The sequence below is a fragment of the Phoca vitulina genome, unplaced genomic scaffold (assembly GCF_004348235.1).
Source record: "Phoca vitulina isolate PV1807 unplaced genomic scaffold, GSC_HSeal_1.0 scaffold6, whole genome shotgun sequence".
Classification (NCBI taxonomy): Eukaryota; Metazoa; Chordata; class Mammalia; order Carnivora; family Phocidae; genus Phoca; species Phoca vitulina.
The window spans coordinates 35202423-35218500 of NW_022589709.1; the positions used below are offsets into that span (position 1 = coordinate 35202423).

The 16078-nt window shown below is 33.6% G+C and overlaps 1 protein-coding gene across 2 annotated transcripts in view; it reads left to right on the forward strand.

The window, feature by feature from the left end:
• TTC37 (tetratricopeptide repeat domain 37) overlaps positions 1-16078 on the forward strand; it is an 84143-nt gene that overhangs the window by 27010 nt on the left and 41055 nt on the right. For both annotated transcript variants that reach the window (XM_032403979.1, XM_032403980.1), the window contains 14 exons: positions 862-1001; positions 3149-3235; positions 3495-3598; positions 4081-4207; positions 5272-5451; positions 5784-5908; positions 7945-8198; positions 9539-9641; positions 12010-12186; positions 12275-12419; positions 12587-12665; positions 12750-12811; positions 12922-12978; positions 14595-14663. In XM_032403979.1, the coding sequence (XP_032259870.1) occupies positions 862-1001; positions 3149-3235; positions 3495-3598; positions 4081-4207; positions 5272-5451; positions 5784-5908; positions 7945-8198; positions 9539-9641; positions 12010-12186; positions 12275-12419; positions 12587-12665; positions 12750-12811; positions 12922-12978; positions 14595-14663 (1709 nt within the window). The remainder of the gene's footprint in view (positions 1-861; positions 1002-3148; positions 3236-3494; positions 3599-4080; positions 4208-5271; positions 5452-5783; positions 5909-7944; positions 8199-9538; positions 9642-12009; positions 12187-12274; positions 12420-12586; positions 12666-12749; positions 12812-12921; positions 12979-14594; positions 14664-16078) is intronic.

Consider the following 16078-nt stretch of genomic DNA (forward strand, 5'->3'; position numbering starts at 1 on the left):
TTTTCATATTAAAGGAGAAAAAGATAGTGGTTTAAAGAAATTTATATGCTTTATTTTGTATTTTAAGTTACTAATTTAAATTTCATTGAGGTGGTTAAGTAATGCCAAGTGTATATGCATGTAGCGTATTTTCTTTTAAACTAACAATGAGTGTTTTTCAAAGGATCCCTGCACTTGGAATTTTGACAGTCAGTTTAGGCTTGTGTGGAGGTGCTCTGTCTTTGTAATAGGGAAGTTTCTGGTGCGTCCAGGACTTCAGGAATTTTTGATTCCTTTGATATAAATAAGAGAAGTCTTAGGCATCTGGAGCCTATTTGAATGTGATCAGATGGGTCACATGAGGGGATAGGAAATCATAAAAGTGGTTCACTGCTCTTGACCTACCTGGTGGCCTAGCCTCTGTAGTTGAGAAGCAGTTCACCCTGGTCCATTTGAATTCAACTTCTTTTCCCTCAGTATCCCTCATTTGCTAGGTTTTTTACTGATGCTTTGCTAAACCTTTGTTACATAGCAGATATAGATAGCCATTGTATTTCGGGATGTTCATGTTATGTTACGTAAAGATAGAGATTTTAAATTTAGGTCTGTTCTGTTTTTTTTTTTTTTTTTTTTTTTTTTATGTAAATATTTCTATTTAAAATTTAGGTCTGTTTTTTTTTTTTTTTTTTTTTTTTTTTTTTAATGCAGATATTTCCATAAAGAATTCAGGGAAGAATTTATATTTGGCTCTGAATTATTCCTCATGTATATTGTTTTGGCAATTTATTCTTATTGTATCTCCAATTTATTATTTATCACCCTTAAGAAGAAAAAAATGAAGTAATATGGTTGTCTTCATTCAGATGTCCTTAATTTTGTCAGCTCTGAAGAACATAGATAATCTTGGTGTGTCTGGTGGGAGTCTTCATCAGAAGAATCTTTGTCTCCGTTTGAAAGCAGAGGCTTTGATTAAACTCTCAGATTATGAATCTTCAGTGGAAGCAATTTGTACTCTTGATCAGGTAGTCTTACCAGGTTTTTCCCTTCAAGTTTATTTTTTCCAGTCAACCAGGCATCAACCACTCTCTCCTTTTAAGTATTTACTTTTAAACAGATTTTGCATTAGAGATATGAATTCACCACATCTGCATTTTCTAAATCATTCACGCACATGGAAACTACTGAAGTTATTTGTTTGCCTTTTGGTTAAGTACTTACAATGTTCTTCATATGATGCAATTTCTTTCTTTAGTCTTGTTCTTATTCTCCTTTTCTCTTTTTGCCCTCTTGGGCTATTACTACTTGATTATTATTAATTTGGGATTCTAAATTTTTTCCTTCAATAAAGAGTTCATAGATTATTGATAAGAACAATGAAGGACACAGTAGCTTCATAGTAGACAGTATTGTTTATTTGTTTTTCCATTTAATAAAACAGAAGGAGATTGATATTTAAGAAGGAATCCTGTTTCTTAATGTTTTTGGTTCAAGCAATTTGAAAATCCCTGGCAAAAAACTAGTAAATTATGAATTATAACAACATGGTGCTTTTACAGATTTTTGTCAGATAAAGGCCATTTTTTTTATCTAAAATTAAAATTGTATCACTCAGTTTATTGTGGGGTTTTGAGTTTTTAAAATATCATTGTTTTGTATATTTCAAAGGGCTTTGCATTTCATAATATTTCATTAAAATTAGAACAGTTGTCAGCATCCTTCAAGAACTAATATCTTAATTTCTTATTTTCTACTTGCCTTCTACCAGCAATGTATTTTGTGTGAATGCTTTGAGGAGGTCTTTCCAATCTTTTTTTTTTTATTCACACACACACAAAAAGAAAAGTTTCTTAGAGAGCTGATGAAGTCTAGGTCTGAAACAGAAAATGTATAAGATGAGCCCAGGACATTTTAGAATGCTAGAAAGCAAGGAAACTATCAAAGCCTACTAGAATTATATTAGAAAGGCTTGGGAACTACTGTGGATTGATTGTCATGGCTAAAGGGGAGTTTGAGCACCAGTAACTACAGTGGACAGAAAGATATCAAATATGTTTAAGTTTAAATTCATGTATTCAAGATGATACAAAAAAAAAAAAATCAATAAAACATCCTCAGTAAAAAACTCTTTGGAGGATGCTAAGAAACCATTTGGAAACATTCATAGTATTTATCCTGCCTTTCCTTTATGAACTGTTCCTCAGAATAATCAAATAGATAATAAGAGGAGGAAAATTTTTTTTTGTTGAAGTATTCCATCAATAAGGAAAGAAGGAATATAGAATTAGAAAATCACCATTTTGCAATCCATAATGAATTAATAGATCTAGGCATTGAAGATCAGTGATTGCTAACATCACCCAGAACAAAGAACTGTACATAACCAAGTGCATGGACACGTGAAATATTCCTGCCAAAGCATCAAACTTGAATCATATTAAGTGTTGAAGGCTAACTACTAATTTACAGAAGATACAGGGGACCAAAGGACATGTCAGGACCATGAGAATACATTCAGTAAAATCCAGACTGTGAGAAATGTGACAAGTGGCCCATATTTTTCAACAATTAAATTGTAAGGGAGGAAAAAAGAATGGAAGGGAGCCCTATAGATTGAAGGAGACTTAAGAGACATCAGCCTCTTGAAATGTATGTACCTTATTTGGATTTTGATTAAAACAAATAAATTCTTAAAATATTTTCTGAGCCAACTGAGAAATTTGAACACTTGCTAATTTTTTGATGATACTAAGGATGTCTTGTTGGTTTTGTCTAGGTGTTTGTAGTGATAGTACAATTATGTTATATAAAAATGAACTTTTTAGCTATATATGCTAAAGTATCAGATGAAAAGTTATAATATCTGGGATAATCTAAGCAGGAGTATAGTGAAATGGGTAGAGAGGTATGGATGAGAAAAGATTGATTTTGAATTAATAATTTAGAAGCTGGATAATGAGTACATGTGGGATTATTGTACTGTTCTCTAATTTTTTGAAATGTTTTTGAAATTTTCTCTAATAAAAAGATTACAAAGAATGAATGTGTTCATAGTGATAAAAATCAAGACCTGTATGTCTTTACTCTGCTCTTCTATGGTCATTCCTTAATTAAAGCAAACATTGCTGCTCTGTGTTGAAAGAGACTTAATTTCTTTACAATTATTTTCTAGGTTTCTGATGCAAATAATATCCCAGGACTTTTGGTTCTTAAAAGCTTGGCCTATCTGAACAAAGGCTCATTAGATGAAGCTTCAAAGGTTGGTTTTTTTCAGTCAAACTGGGAGTTTTTTGGTGGGGGAGCGGCAGAGGGAGAGGAGAGAGAATCTCAAGCAGGCCCACTCCCAGCACAGAGCCTGACGTGGGGCTCCATCTCACAACCTTGAGGTCATGCCCTGAGCCGAAATCAAGAGTCAGATGCTTAAATAACTGAGCCACCTAGGTTCCCCAAATTGGGAATTTTTTAAAGCTACAAGTGGCTTAATTTGGATAAAGAATTGACAGATATCTACTTTATAGATTATGGAAGACCTTCTCTCTTCTTACCCTGACCTAGCTGAAGTTCATGCCCTGGAGGCTTTGATTCATTTTACCAAAAAGGACTATCTACAAGCAGAGAAATGGTAAGGATATGTTTAGATTGCTTATAGGTCTAGTCATATCTTAATTTATTATGTTTCTCAAAAATTCAAAATGAGTAGGTTTGATAAAGATCCGTTTTGTATAAATTTGATCTGTGTAAGCGTTAGTATTTTTAAGAAATGTTTAACATGTAGCACAGTACCTGTAAGAAAATTCCATAATGGGTATGAAATTTAACTAGCTGATCGTAATGGTCAGTGAGTAGATACAATGTTTGATGTGTCCTCCTAAATGCTTAGCACATTGGTAAAGCCAAAAGGCCATTGTGCTTTTATAAGCTCCTCTTCAAATAGTATTTTTTTCTCATTATAATCTAAATTCTAAAGTAATAACTTACATCTGATTTAGCATCTTTGAATCACTCAAACTTTGTCCCAACTAGGAGTTTCCTACATTGTGTGTGTGTGTGTGTGTGTGTGTGTGTGTGTTCTATGTATCTTTTTACTTCCCTTTTGTGACTTAGTTTTCAGAGAGCTCTTGAGAAAGATGCTGAAGTTGCTGAATATCATTACCAACTTGGGTTAACATATTGGTTCATGGATGAAGAAACAAGAAAAGATAAAACAAAGGCTCTTACCCACTTTCTAAAGGTAAAACAAATGCTACTATTCAATTCTTAGTTGAAATGGATTTGTAATAAAATCATAAATAATCAGATAAGTTAGGCACTTAAAATTACTGTTTTCTGAACTGTTTTTTCTTTTTTTTTTTTTAATTTATTTATTTTAAAGAGAGAGCAAGAGCATGAGTGGGAGGGACAGAGGGAGAGGGAGAGAGAGAATTTAAGCAGGCTTCATGCTCAGTGCGGAGCCCGACATGGGGCTCCGTCTCACAACCATGAGATCTTGACCTGAGCCAAAACCAGGAGTCAGACGCTTAACCGACTATGCCACCTAGGCACCCCTGAACTGTTTTTTTGTTTTTGTTTTTTTTTTAACTGGATTTTTTATGGTGTTTCATCTCTTACACATTAGGTTTTGTGAGAATGTTATGTAGATTTTCAAGGAGAAAATAAAAAATGTAGAAGTTACTTATTTCAGAAACACACATTATAGAAGATGAGACATAATTATCTCTGGAGAAAAATATTGTTTTTAGGTAATTTCCACTGTAATATGGGCATATATAATTCTAGATGTTTAATTTCTTATATATTTTTTTATTTATTTAAAGATTTTATTCATTTATTTGACAGAGAGAGAGAGAGCACAAGTAGGCAGACCGGCAGGCAGAGGGAAAGGGAGAAGCGGCTCGATCCCAGGACCCTGGGATCATGACCTGAGCCGAAGGCAGACGCTTAACGACTGAGCCACCCAGGCGCCCTGAATTTCTTGTATTTTAGATGTTAAAGATCTAAAAGTCTTACATGCTTATCTTGATGCATAAAAGAAGGTTAATGTAATAATAACTCTAATTTCACATTTCTTTTTAACAAAGAAATAATATTTTTACACTTGTTTGCATTCTATAAGCAGTGACATCCAGCTTTCCTATTGCTTTAAATCTTACATTAAGGGATGTGTTGGCATATTTTTGTATGTTTAACAAAAGTGTTCTATTTTTCTTTTAACCTGTGTATTTATCTTCTGTGTTTTTAAAAAGAACCTCACAGACAAACTTTAATATTGTGTTACTGTCAATCTTTATTTCAAAGGCTGCCAAACTGGATACATACATGGGCAAAGTTTTCTGCTATTTAGGTCATTACTACAGAGATGTGGTAGGAGATAAAAACAGAGCCCGTGGCTGTTACAGGAAAGCTTTTGAATTAGATGATACTGATGCTGAATCTGGAGCTGCGGCAGTTGACTTAAGTGTGGAGCTTGAAGAGATGGTATGTCCAGTAACTTAAACACTTTTGCCTTTTTATCCTGGGTATAGAAATAGAAATATTTTTATATGTGTGTCCTTGAAAGTTTTTATTTTTTATTTTTCTTTGTAGATGCAATAGAAATATTTTTGCCACTGTTTATGGAGTAAATTTTCTTTTCATTGGCAGACATTACATTACTCATCACTTACTTTTGAAACTGTAGTTGAATATATAACAGTGTAAGTTTAAAAATTAGGAAGTGGTAAATGAAAATACATTTGGGTACTTTACATAGGTGTTGTGTATTTTTATGATATTTGAGATGTCTAATATTAGTCTTTTATTGATTTCAGGAAACTGCCTTAGCTACCCTAACAACAGTAACTCAAAAGGCAGGTGCTGGAACGGCAAAATGGGCCTGGCTTAGGCGAGGACTATACTATTTGAAAGCTGGTCAGCATTCTCAAGCTGTGGCTGAGTAAGACACCTTAGTATATTTAAACTATTAGCATATTGGTTCCTTAAATTAAACTCTATTTATACCAAAGGTGGACTTTACAAGTTGCCTCATTCCAGGTTATATTTTGAGAGAAGAAATAGCAAAATTTATTTATAGTTGATTGGTTCTTATTATCTACAAGGCACTGAAATTGCAAAAATGAATTAAATGATGTCCAGTTGTTAAGGAGTTGGCCATTCTAATGAAGTGAAATCTTCCTAGTGTTATACATATAATAGGTTCTCAGTGGAAACTTAAGGAATGTTAAAAAGCTGAGGCTGATACCTTTGTTGTTCTCCCAGTGGCATGCTTTGTTTTGGGGCAGGAGATACATTTGCCAGCTTCATGTGATGTGGTGCAGCTCCTTTTTAGTTATTTGGTTTGAACTATTCTTAAGAATAAATGAAATAGGGGATCCTGACTGGCTCAGTTCGTGGAGCATGTGACTCTTGATCTCAAGGTTGTGAGCTTAAGCCCCATGTTGGGCATAGAGCTTACTTTTAAAAAAAAAGAATACATAAAATATATTTAATAATAATAAACACATAATAATAATAAGATAAGTGAAGGGGATTAAGTGGTACAGACTTCCCATTGTAAAATAAATAAGTCCACAGGGATGAAAAGTACAGCATACGGAATATAGTCAATCATGTTGTAATAACTTTGGTGACAGGTGGTAACTACACTTATCAACTACACTTACCATGGTGAACATTTCATAGTGTCTGTAAATTTCAAATCAGTATGTTATACACCTGAAACTAATATAGTATTTTATGTCAGCTGTACTTTTTAAACTGTACCAGTTTAAAAAAATGAAAAACAAAGACTTTGTGTTTACAAGGAAGTGTAACAGAGCCTTGGCATTTCCTAGTAATGAGAATATAGCATCTCTCTATCAATTTAATTAAGTTTTTTTTTTTAAGATTTTATTTATTAGAGAGAGAGTGAGCAAGAGAGAGCACGAGCAGGGGGAGGGGCAGAGGGAGAAACAGACTCCCCGCTGAGCAGGGAGCCCGAAGCAGGACTTGATCCCAGGACCCTGGGATCATGACCTGAGCCGAAGGCAGACGCTCAACCGACTGAGCCACCCAGGCGTCCCTCAGTTTAATTAAGTTTATAAGACCTCAGTCTGTATATAAAGTTTTTTGGTTATACTACGAGAAATAAATTTCATTTATTACTAGTCACACTGAAAACTTAAAATGAATACTTAAATGTGAATGATCACAATTAATTATAAGCCTTGTATATTTTCTTTATAGACAGGAAAAGAAGGTACCTTTTTTCTGAACCTAACAAATTGTTGTACCAGTTATTTTTTCCCTCTAATTTGTGAAAACATTAACAAATATATATATGTATATATTTGAATGGAGAAAAAGTTTCTGATTTAGGTCAATATCTAGAAGACTGTGATATTTCTGTTTTGGTGGAAAGATCAGTGGGGGATTATTAATTGTCATGAGGCATATGGAGATATATACCTATTTTGGTGGGAAACTGGAATTCTTCCAGATAGTCAAGGAAGAAAATTCTGGCCAGCGCTTGTTTGAAAAATATTTTGTTCTTATTCATTCCAAAATTGTAATAAAATTTTTTAGTATTAAAATATTCAAGTTTTATAAAATATTTTCAGGTTGTAAAAGGAACAGGTATATCTGCTTTATTTATTTTTTTTAAGATTTATTTGAGAGAGAGAGAGTGCATGAGGGGAGTGGGGAGGGGCAGAGAGAGAGAGAATCTGAAGCAGACTTCCAGCTGAGTGTGGAGCCCAAGACAGGGCTCAATTCCACAACCCCAAGATCATAACCTGAGCCGAAATCAAGAGTTGTCACTCAACCGACTGAGCCACCCAGGTGCCCCTTATATTTGTTTTAAATAGCACTTTCGTAAATAGAAGGAACTATGGATATATGTGATTCAGTTGAATTATTTATTTTATATTTTCTTTTCAGATGTGGAAGTAGTTCTTTTACTTTCAGTTCTCTTACTATTTACTGAAATTTTAGTTTACAGGCAGCATTAAGGGCAGACCCAAAGGACTTCAATTGTTGGGAGTCATTAGGAGAGGCATACTTAAGCAGAGGTGGCTATACAACAGCCTTGAAATCCTTCACAAAAGCCAGTGAGCTGAACCCAGAATCCACATACAGTGTGTTTAAGGTTGCAGCAATACAGCAAATCCTAGGCAAATATAAGGAGGCGATAGCTCAATACCAGCTGATCATTAAAAAGAAAGAAGACTATGTGCCGGCTTTGAAAGGTAATTTTTTAATACCTCCTTGACTTTTGTGATAATGAAGTATAAAATCCTTGAGTAAACTTCCTAAATGTATTTCGTGACCTAAAAAGGACTTCTTTAGTCAATAGCAAGTGTCTTCTTTCATGGACCTCTTATAGTATGACTTGTTATATAGATTTGAATATAGAAAGAGCAGATCTTGTTTTCTAACAATAAATAAATAGTAATATGATAAACATTTAACTTTTAGAACAAATAGCATGATAGCTATTTAATGGATCTCTAAAACAAGAGTTTCCCTACTCTTATATTTTAATACTTAATTCACTATATCTTCAGAATATCTCAATACCTTTTAATTACTTTTTAACTTATACATTTTTTTTCATTTTTTGAACGTTAGGGACAACTTACATTGTTTTGTAATACCTAAATCAATTTCAGTTTCTCCATATATACCTACTCCTTAACAAAAGATTTTTGGTAATATAAAGTAAAACACCACCATCCATATATAATCTAAATTTTATATGATTATATCTAACCATTTTAAAAAACCTGGAGCCCATTATATGTCCTTTACTCCATTTCTTTTTCTTTCTTTTTTTTTTTTTAAAGATTTTTATTTATTTATTTGAGAGAGAGAGAATGAGAGACAGAGAGCACGAGAGGGAGGAGGGTCAGAGGGAGAAGCAGACTCCCTGCCGAGCAGGGAGCCCGATGCGGGACTTGATCCCGGGACTCCAGGATCATGACCTGAGCCGAAGGCAGTCACTTAACCAACTGAGCCACCCAGGCGCCCCCATTTCTTTTTCTTTTTTAAGTGAAACAATTGGGGTTTAAGTCAGAAATAGTATATGTTGTAAGTGATACATAACTTAGGTTTTGGAAACTTTTTAAATTTTGTAAAACTTTCCTTAAGAGAAGAATTCACATTTATTAAATCTTTAGGAAATTGCTATTTCATTTAATTTTTACAGTGTAGTTTGCTATCCAGTTTTGAATATAAAAAGATCAAATCTTGTTTCACAATAGTTAATAAATAGTAATATGAAGGAGAGAAGCATTTAGTAGCATTTTCAAAGCTGAGGTTTTGAATTAAGTAACTTGCCCAAAGTCAAGGAAATTCTTTTCCATAGATTTTTATCACTTTTAGTACATATTTACTCCAACAGAACCCTGCCATTTGAATTCCATACTAAATGTATGCCAGACCATACTTAAAGATAATTTTTATACAATACTACTGAGTTTTGTTTTCTGGAAAGTGGCTTTAATATCACATCACTACGTTTTTATCAACTTAATTCTAAGTGTTTCTTGTGTGTGTTTTAATAACTATAAACTTAACCTGATTTTAGGTTTGGGTGAATGCCATCTCATGATGGCAAAAGCGGCTCTAGTCGATTATCTTGATGGGAAAGCTGTAGACTACATAGAAAAAGCACTGGAATATTTTACTTGGTTAGTATTATTCTTATTATTCATTGTGTTTATTATCTTAGAATTATAATAAAGCTGAGGTTAGAAAATCTTTATTTATTCTGTTAGATAAAGCAATCATTTTTCAGAATATCAAACATAAAGATACTAGCCAATGAATTCGATAATATACATATTGTATTAATTTTGCATTGGGGAACAGATACAATTTCTTGCACTTAGTAGCAGCTGACATGCTAGATGCATGGGGAAGGGTGGGAAGGAAGAAGCAGTCTGTCAGGGGAGTGGCAGCTTGGATACAATGTATCAGTGTTACATTCCCTAGTAAGGGCCTGTTTTAGGTATATTGGTAGGGCTGAAGATGAGGGGAAATGAGCAATCTCATTGTTCCCGGAGAGAATCTGTGCAGGAAAAAAAGTGATGTCTAATACTAAGGGAATCAGAAAAATTTGAGTAAATCTGGTATTTTATAGAACTGTAACTTCACTAGCGAAATAGAAGTGTTATTTGTTAGATGATTTTTAAAAGTCTGTTACACATACATTTGAATTTTTTTTTTTCTTATACATCTTTCTTGTGCTCCCTTTCCTTTCTTTTCCTACTTGCCTTCTCTTCTGGTTCCTGTTGATTTGGTTGCTCCAGAATTGATTTTCTTTGAGTATGAACCAAATATGAAAAGAAAACCTTAGCCTTTTCTCTCCCACAGATTTTTATTGCTACTTTTCAAGTCTCACATAATATAGATCTTTCCAAATAGGAGAGGGTATCGTGAAGAGGGCATGCTTCGTTTGAACTAGTATTTAAGAGTAAATGTGAACCTTTCAGTGATGATACTTGAGGTACAAACACAGCCTTTCTGACAATGGGAAATTTTGTTCTGGGTAGCATGTAGCATTCACAGCCAACTAAATGGAGGTCTATAAAACTTTTTAAGTGATAATCTCCAAATTTATGTTTACTTCTAGACTTAAAAGTTCATATTACCACAATTCTTATGTAAGGGTGATAGAAGTTATTTCATTTTATAGATATTTTATTTTTTATTGAACTTTAAAGGAAATAAGAATTTAGGCTGTTGAAATTGCCTCTGTTTCTCTTTTTTCCCCCCTCTGTTTTCTTCTTTCATGCTGTCAATTTTATTTTATTTTTTATTTTTAGGTATTTTTATTTTATTTTATTTTACCTTTTTTCACTACAAGTATACTCTTTAATTCCCCCCCACCCCCATCTCCCCATTCCCCTACCCACCACCCCTCTGGTAACCATCAGTTTGTTCTCTATAGTTAATAGTCTGTTTCTTGGTTTGTGCCTTTTTTTTTCTTTGCTTGTTTGTTTTGTTTCTTATATTTCACATATGAGTAAGATCATATGGTATTTGTCTTTCTCTGACTGACTTATTTCGCTTAGCATTATACTCTCTATCATGTTGTCAATTTTAGAAATTATGCTAAGATATTTAGGCAGAGGAACTACAAATAGTGTTGTCCTTCCTCCTGATCCTCACAGTGGGCTTTCAGTGATGACTGCCATAATTAATCTTATTTCTCAGGAAGATATTGGAAAATGATTTTTGGCTGGACTCTTTTAGTAGAAAAGGCTATGAGAAATGTTCCATCTGCTTGTCCATCTGCCAGTAACATAGCTGATTATTGAGACTTGGCTTAAGTGAAATTGTCGTGTTTTATTTATAAGATCTTGAGAAGAGAAAACTGAAGAGAAATGGATAGCTGAGATTTTTCTCATTCTAAAAGAAGTGACCTTTATCACCATAATTGAAATTTTAATTACTCTTTTAAGCTTGTGCATGCAGTTTTATTTGCTTCAATAAATATGGATTTTCACATTTTCATATTTAGCTTTTAGGTAATCTTGGTCTCAGAGAATAAAAATCCTTTGGACCACCAAATATATTTAATATATTATACATTTACCAGTCTTTTTTATTTGACTGAAGATCAACAAGCCAAAACATGAGTTTAGAATAATTAACTGTGAGAGAGTTACTGACTTGACTACTTTGGTTATTGTTTAAAAAGACAAATACAGAGAGCATAGTTAAAAAAAAGTTCAGTCTTAATGGTGAATTGGTCCTGGAAAATTTATTGACATATTGATTATATGATTTCTGCTACTTCTAACAAAAATGATGAAGAGTACCAAAGAGATGTTTGCAAAATTTCTGGCATTTAAAATAACCAGTTTTCCTTCCCTCCCTTCCTTTCTTCTTCCTAATAGGGAGATGATAAGATGTTATCCATTTAGAAAGAATTTAGTAAAGCATTCACTGCACTTAACCAAGGAAGTAATTTGTAATTAAGATTGTAATGAGAGAGATAAATTTCCTATTGTTCGGAAAAAATTATAGGAATCACACTGTTTATTTTTTTAGGGCTCTGCAGCATCAAGCTGATGTGTCTTGCCTTTGGAAGCTAGTTGGGGATGCTTGTACCTGTCTGTATGCTGTCTCCCCATCTAAAGTGAACGTTAAGGTTTTAGGAATCCTTCTAGGTCAGAAAGAAGGAAAACAGGTATTAAAGAAGAATGAGCTTCTCCATCTTGGAGGAAGGTAATTTACAAAGATTGCTAGTTAATGACATTCATTTTGAATTAGGACATTTTAACAAAACGTTATATTTATTTTTATATTTCCATAGGTGTTATGGTCGTGCGTTAAAACTGATGTCTACATCTAATACATGGTGTGATCTTGGAATTAATTATTATCGCCAAGCACAACATCTAGCAGAAACAGGCAACAATACAAATGATCTTAAAGAGTTGTTGGAGAAATCTTTACATGTACGGTTTTGAGAAATTTTTTATAAACTTTTTAAAAAACTAAGTGCTTTTCTGATAGATGTTTCTGATAAAGTAGATACTATCGTGTTTTCACATAAAACCACATTTATCTTGATATAAATGCTGATGTTCCAAGATATAAAAATTAATCTAATTTTACTTTTCAGTGTCTGAAAAAGGCAGTGAGACTTGACAGTAAAAATCACTTATACTGGAATGCTCTTGGTGTGGTTTCATGTCACAATGGTAAGAACTGAGTAACACTTCAATATTTTTAGAAGATTGTTTTAGGTAATAAAGTTCAGTTTCATCAAATTCTGTATTTTTCAGGTATTGGAAATTACGCCCTTGCTCAACACTGTTTCATCAAGTCTATCCAGTCGGAACAAATTGTGGGTGTTCTTTGTATCTATCTATGATAAAGAACTTCAAAATTTAGTGTTAATAATTTTCTGAGACTGCCATTTAGGCAGGATCCTAATTGTATATGTATGTTTTTTAGAATGCTGTTGCATGGACCAACTTGGGAGTGTTATACCTTGCAAATGAAAACATTGAGGTAAATGTGTTGTCTGTTTTGTCACATTAAAAGTAAAAGCGTTCTTTATATATGACCTCTTTGTAATCACTCAGCTTCTTGTGGAGAATTACTTTGAATATTACTGTCTATTCTGTATGCCCTCCTGTATGCTAGATAATTGATGACATTTGGTTTATTACATATATGAATAGTGAATGTGTAAGATTTATTTTCCTTTCCACACAACAGAAGAGATTTTGGTTTTATAATTATGTTGGGTTTTCATTTAAAGATTAAAACAATCCTGTTATGAATTATTTGGGTGTTTTTCTTTTTATGTGTACATGTGTAAGAGGAGCCCAGTGTAGGCTTTGTTAGGGGTGGGATGAGGAAGTCATGGGGATGATTAGTATTGTCTTGCAGCTTAAGTTTAATCTATGCTTGAGTGATTTCGATTGGACTTTAGTGGATATTAATTCCTTTAGATGCCACAATGTAATTTGTCATACTCGAACAGTTATATATTAGAGAATTGGAAATACAGTAATTGGAAAGGTGTTTGTAGCATGTTTAGAAGTTTCCATAAATCTGTAGGTGATAGCATATCTGTACTATTTTGTGTTTCAGCTATTATATTGAATATCATCCTTTTAAAATAGCTTCAGTAATATTTTCAGGATAAATTAACTCACTGCAAAGATTGCTTCAGAAGACTGTAAATAGAATGAAGGAGAATATTAATTTGGGACTTAAAATATGTGAAAATATTTTTAAAAATTTAAACAAAGCAGGGCGCCTGGGTGGCTCAGTCGTTAAGTGTCTGCCTTCGGCTCAGGTCATGATCCCAGAGTCCTGGGATCGAGCCCCGCATCGGGCTCCCTGCTCTGCGGGGAAGCCTGCTTCTCCCACTCCTACTCCCCCTGCTTGTGTTTCCTCTCTCGCTGTGTCTCTCTCTGTCAAATAAATAAATAAAATCTTTAAAAAAAAAAAAAAAAAATTTAAACAAAGCTAGGTATTAGTTAATAAGCTATGAATATAGTTTTATGATAGCACAACTCAGTTGCCGTCCATGAGCTTCCTTTTTCATAAGAACAATAAGACTGTTTCCTGTCACATATAGATTACTGAGTAAACAATATAAGGCAGCATATAACAGTGTTTGTAGCAGAAAAATAAGCACACAACTTAATGTGCCCAAGTGAGGTAGCTTTAAAGTTTCCTGACCGCTTAGCACAGATTTATGTTGATCATTCTTTTTTTGCCCAGTAGCAGATATATGTCAAAGACCTCATTGTTTGTTAGTTTTTATCCTACCAGTTAAGCTTCAGGAGAGGGCAATAGATACTTCTGCCTGTGGCTAGCAAATGGATGGGTGATTGGTTAAAAGTTCTACAGACTATGAGGTGCATCTCTCTATTGTCCTTTCACTGGGGACCAGAACCCTTAAGCCTGTAGAGAGATCTGTTGTACCCACGAGTTTTTAGGACTATGTAGTTAAAACATGGTTTTAAACATTGCTAGTTGTGTTTAAACAATGAAGTTTTAGATTTATAAGTGTTTGTGTTGACAAGTATGACTTATCTTATTCTCTTATGCTTTTTAGTTTAGTACTAAGTTAATAAAATGACATGTTATTTTTTTGACTTTTTTCCTAGCAAGCTCATGAAGCTTTCAAAATGGCTCAGTCTCTTGATCCGTCTTATTTAATGTGCTGGATTGGACAAGTAAGATATATATGTTTATTAATAATCCTAAGATATAAACAACCTATTAATATGTAAAGTGGTATAAGTAACCTATTAATACAAATAACAATGATAATAATGATAACAGGTAACATTTGAGGACTTCCTTTGTGCCAGTCACTGTGCTAGTCTCTTTGTATATATTATTTCAGTTAGTCTTTCATCGATCCTTTGAGATGGTGGTTGTTATTAAACTTTTCATGGATGGGGAAATTGAAGTTTAGAGACCCTAAGTATTGTGCCCAAGGTCATACAACTTGTAATGATTAAGCTTTGATCTGGGGGGCTTTGAGCCCCATTAGTCTGACGTTAATGCTAAAAAAAAAACAAAACCAGAACTCTGTTATTTAAATGCACATTTACCAAAAAAATTAACATTGACAAAGATCATTTTGATTATGTTTTCCCATTATCTGTAAAATCTTTATATTTGATTTGATGTTTGTTTATGAGTATTGTTCCTCTGCTCCCCTGAAGTTTAGATTTGTGTATTGCCATATAGGAATCAGGATACTCGGTTACGAATGTGAGTCCGTCACTGACTGATTATTGTATCTTAACATATCACTGCTACATTTCATTTTTCTAACTTGAAAAAGAAGGGGCTTGGCTGAGTGGCCTCCAGGGTCTTACCTAGTTGAGTTGTAATGAATTAGTAAGTGGTTGATTGTTTTGGTTCAGAGAATAGCAGGAGCATCACCCATCTCAGGAAATCAATAATCAGAATTTATATATGTTTTATTCTACTTTTGACTTTTGGGTCAAATTCTAGTTAATTGGTGAAGCAAACAGTTAGAAAGGTAACTCTATGAACTGTGGTTCTATGAACTGTGATAGCATCTGGGAGCAGTGGCATTATTACTAATCTCTGTGTAAGTTATTAGACTCAAGGTGCCCAAGAGTTTGCATTTCTAACTGTTCCCAGGTGCTGGTTCTGGTCCAGGGACTTCACTTTGGGTAGTACTGCTCTAGGTCAGGAGATTTTGGATGCTAATCAGAGCCACCTAAGTATTTTTTTTTAATTTTTCAATTCTTTTTATTCTTAAAAATAATTTATTTCAGACATTAACTGGTAGATTTAATTAAAATGGTAACAGTAAAAGTAAGACCTAATATTATTTCTTAAATAATATTAGTAATGTATGATACTTTTAAAAACGTGAATTTTTTTTATAAAAGATAGATGAGTTTGAAAGTAATTTTAACTTATCTCATAGTCTATAAAGTTAAAAGCATAGGTATGTTATTTAAAATTCTGAGGCACTTTCGGGGCGCCTGGGTGGCTCATCTGCCTTCGGCTCAGGTCATGATCCTAGGGTCCTGGGATCAAGCCCTGCATCAGGCTCCCTACTCTGTGGGAAGCCTGCTTCTTCCTGTCCCACTCTAACTGCTTG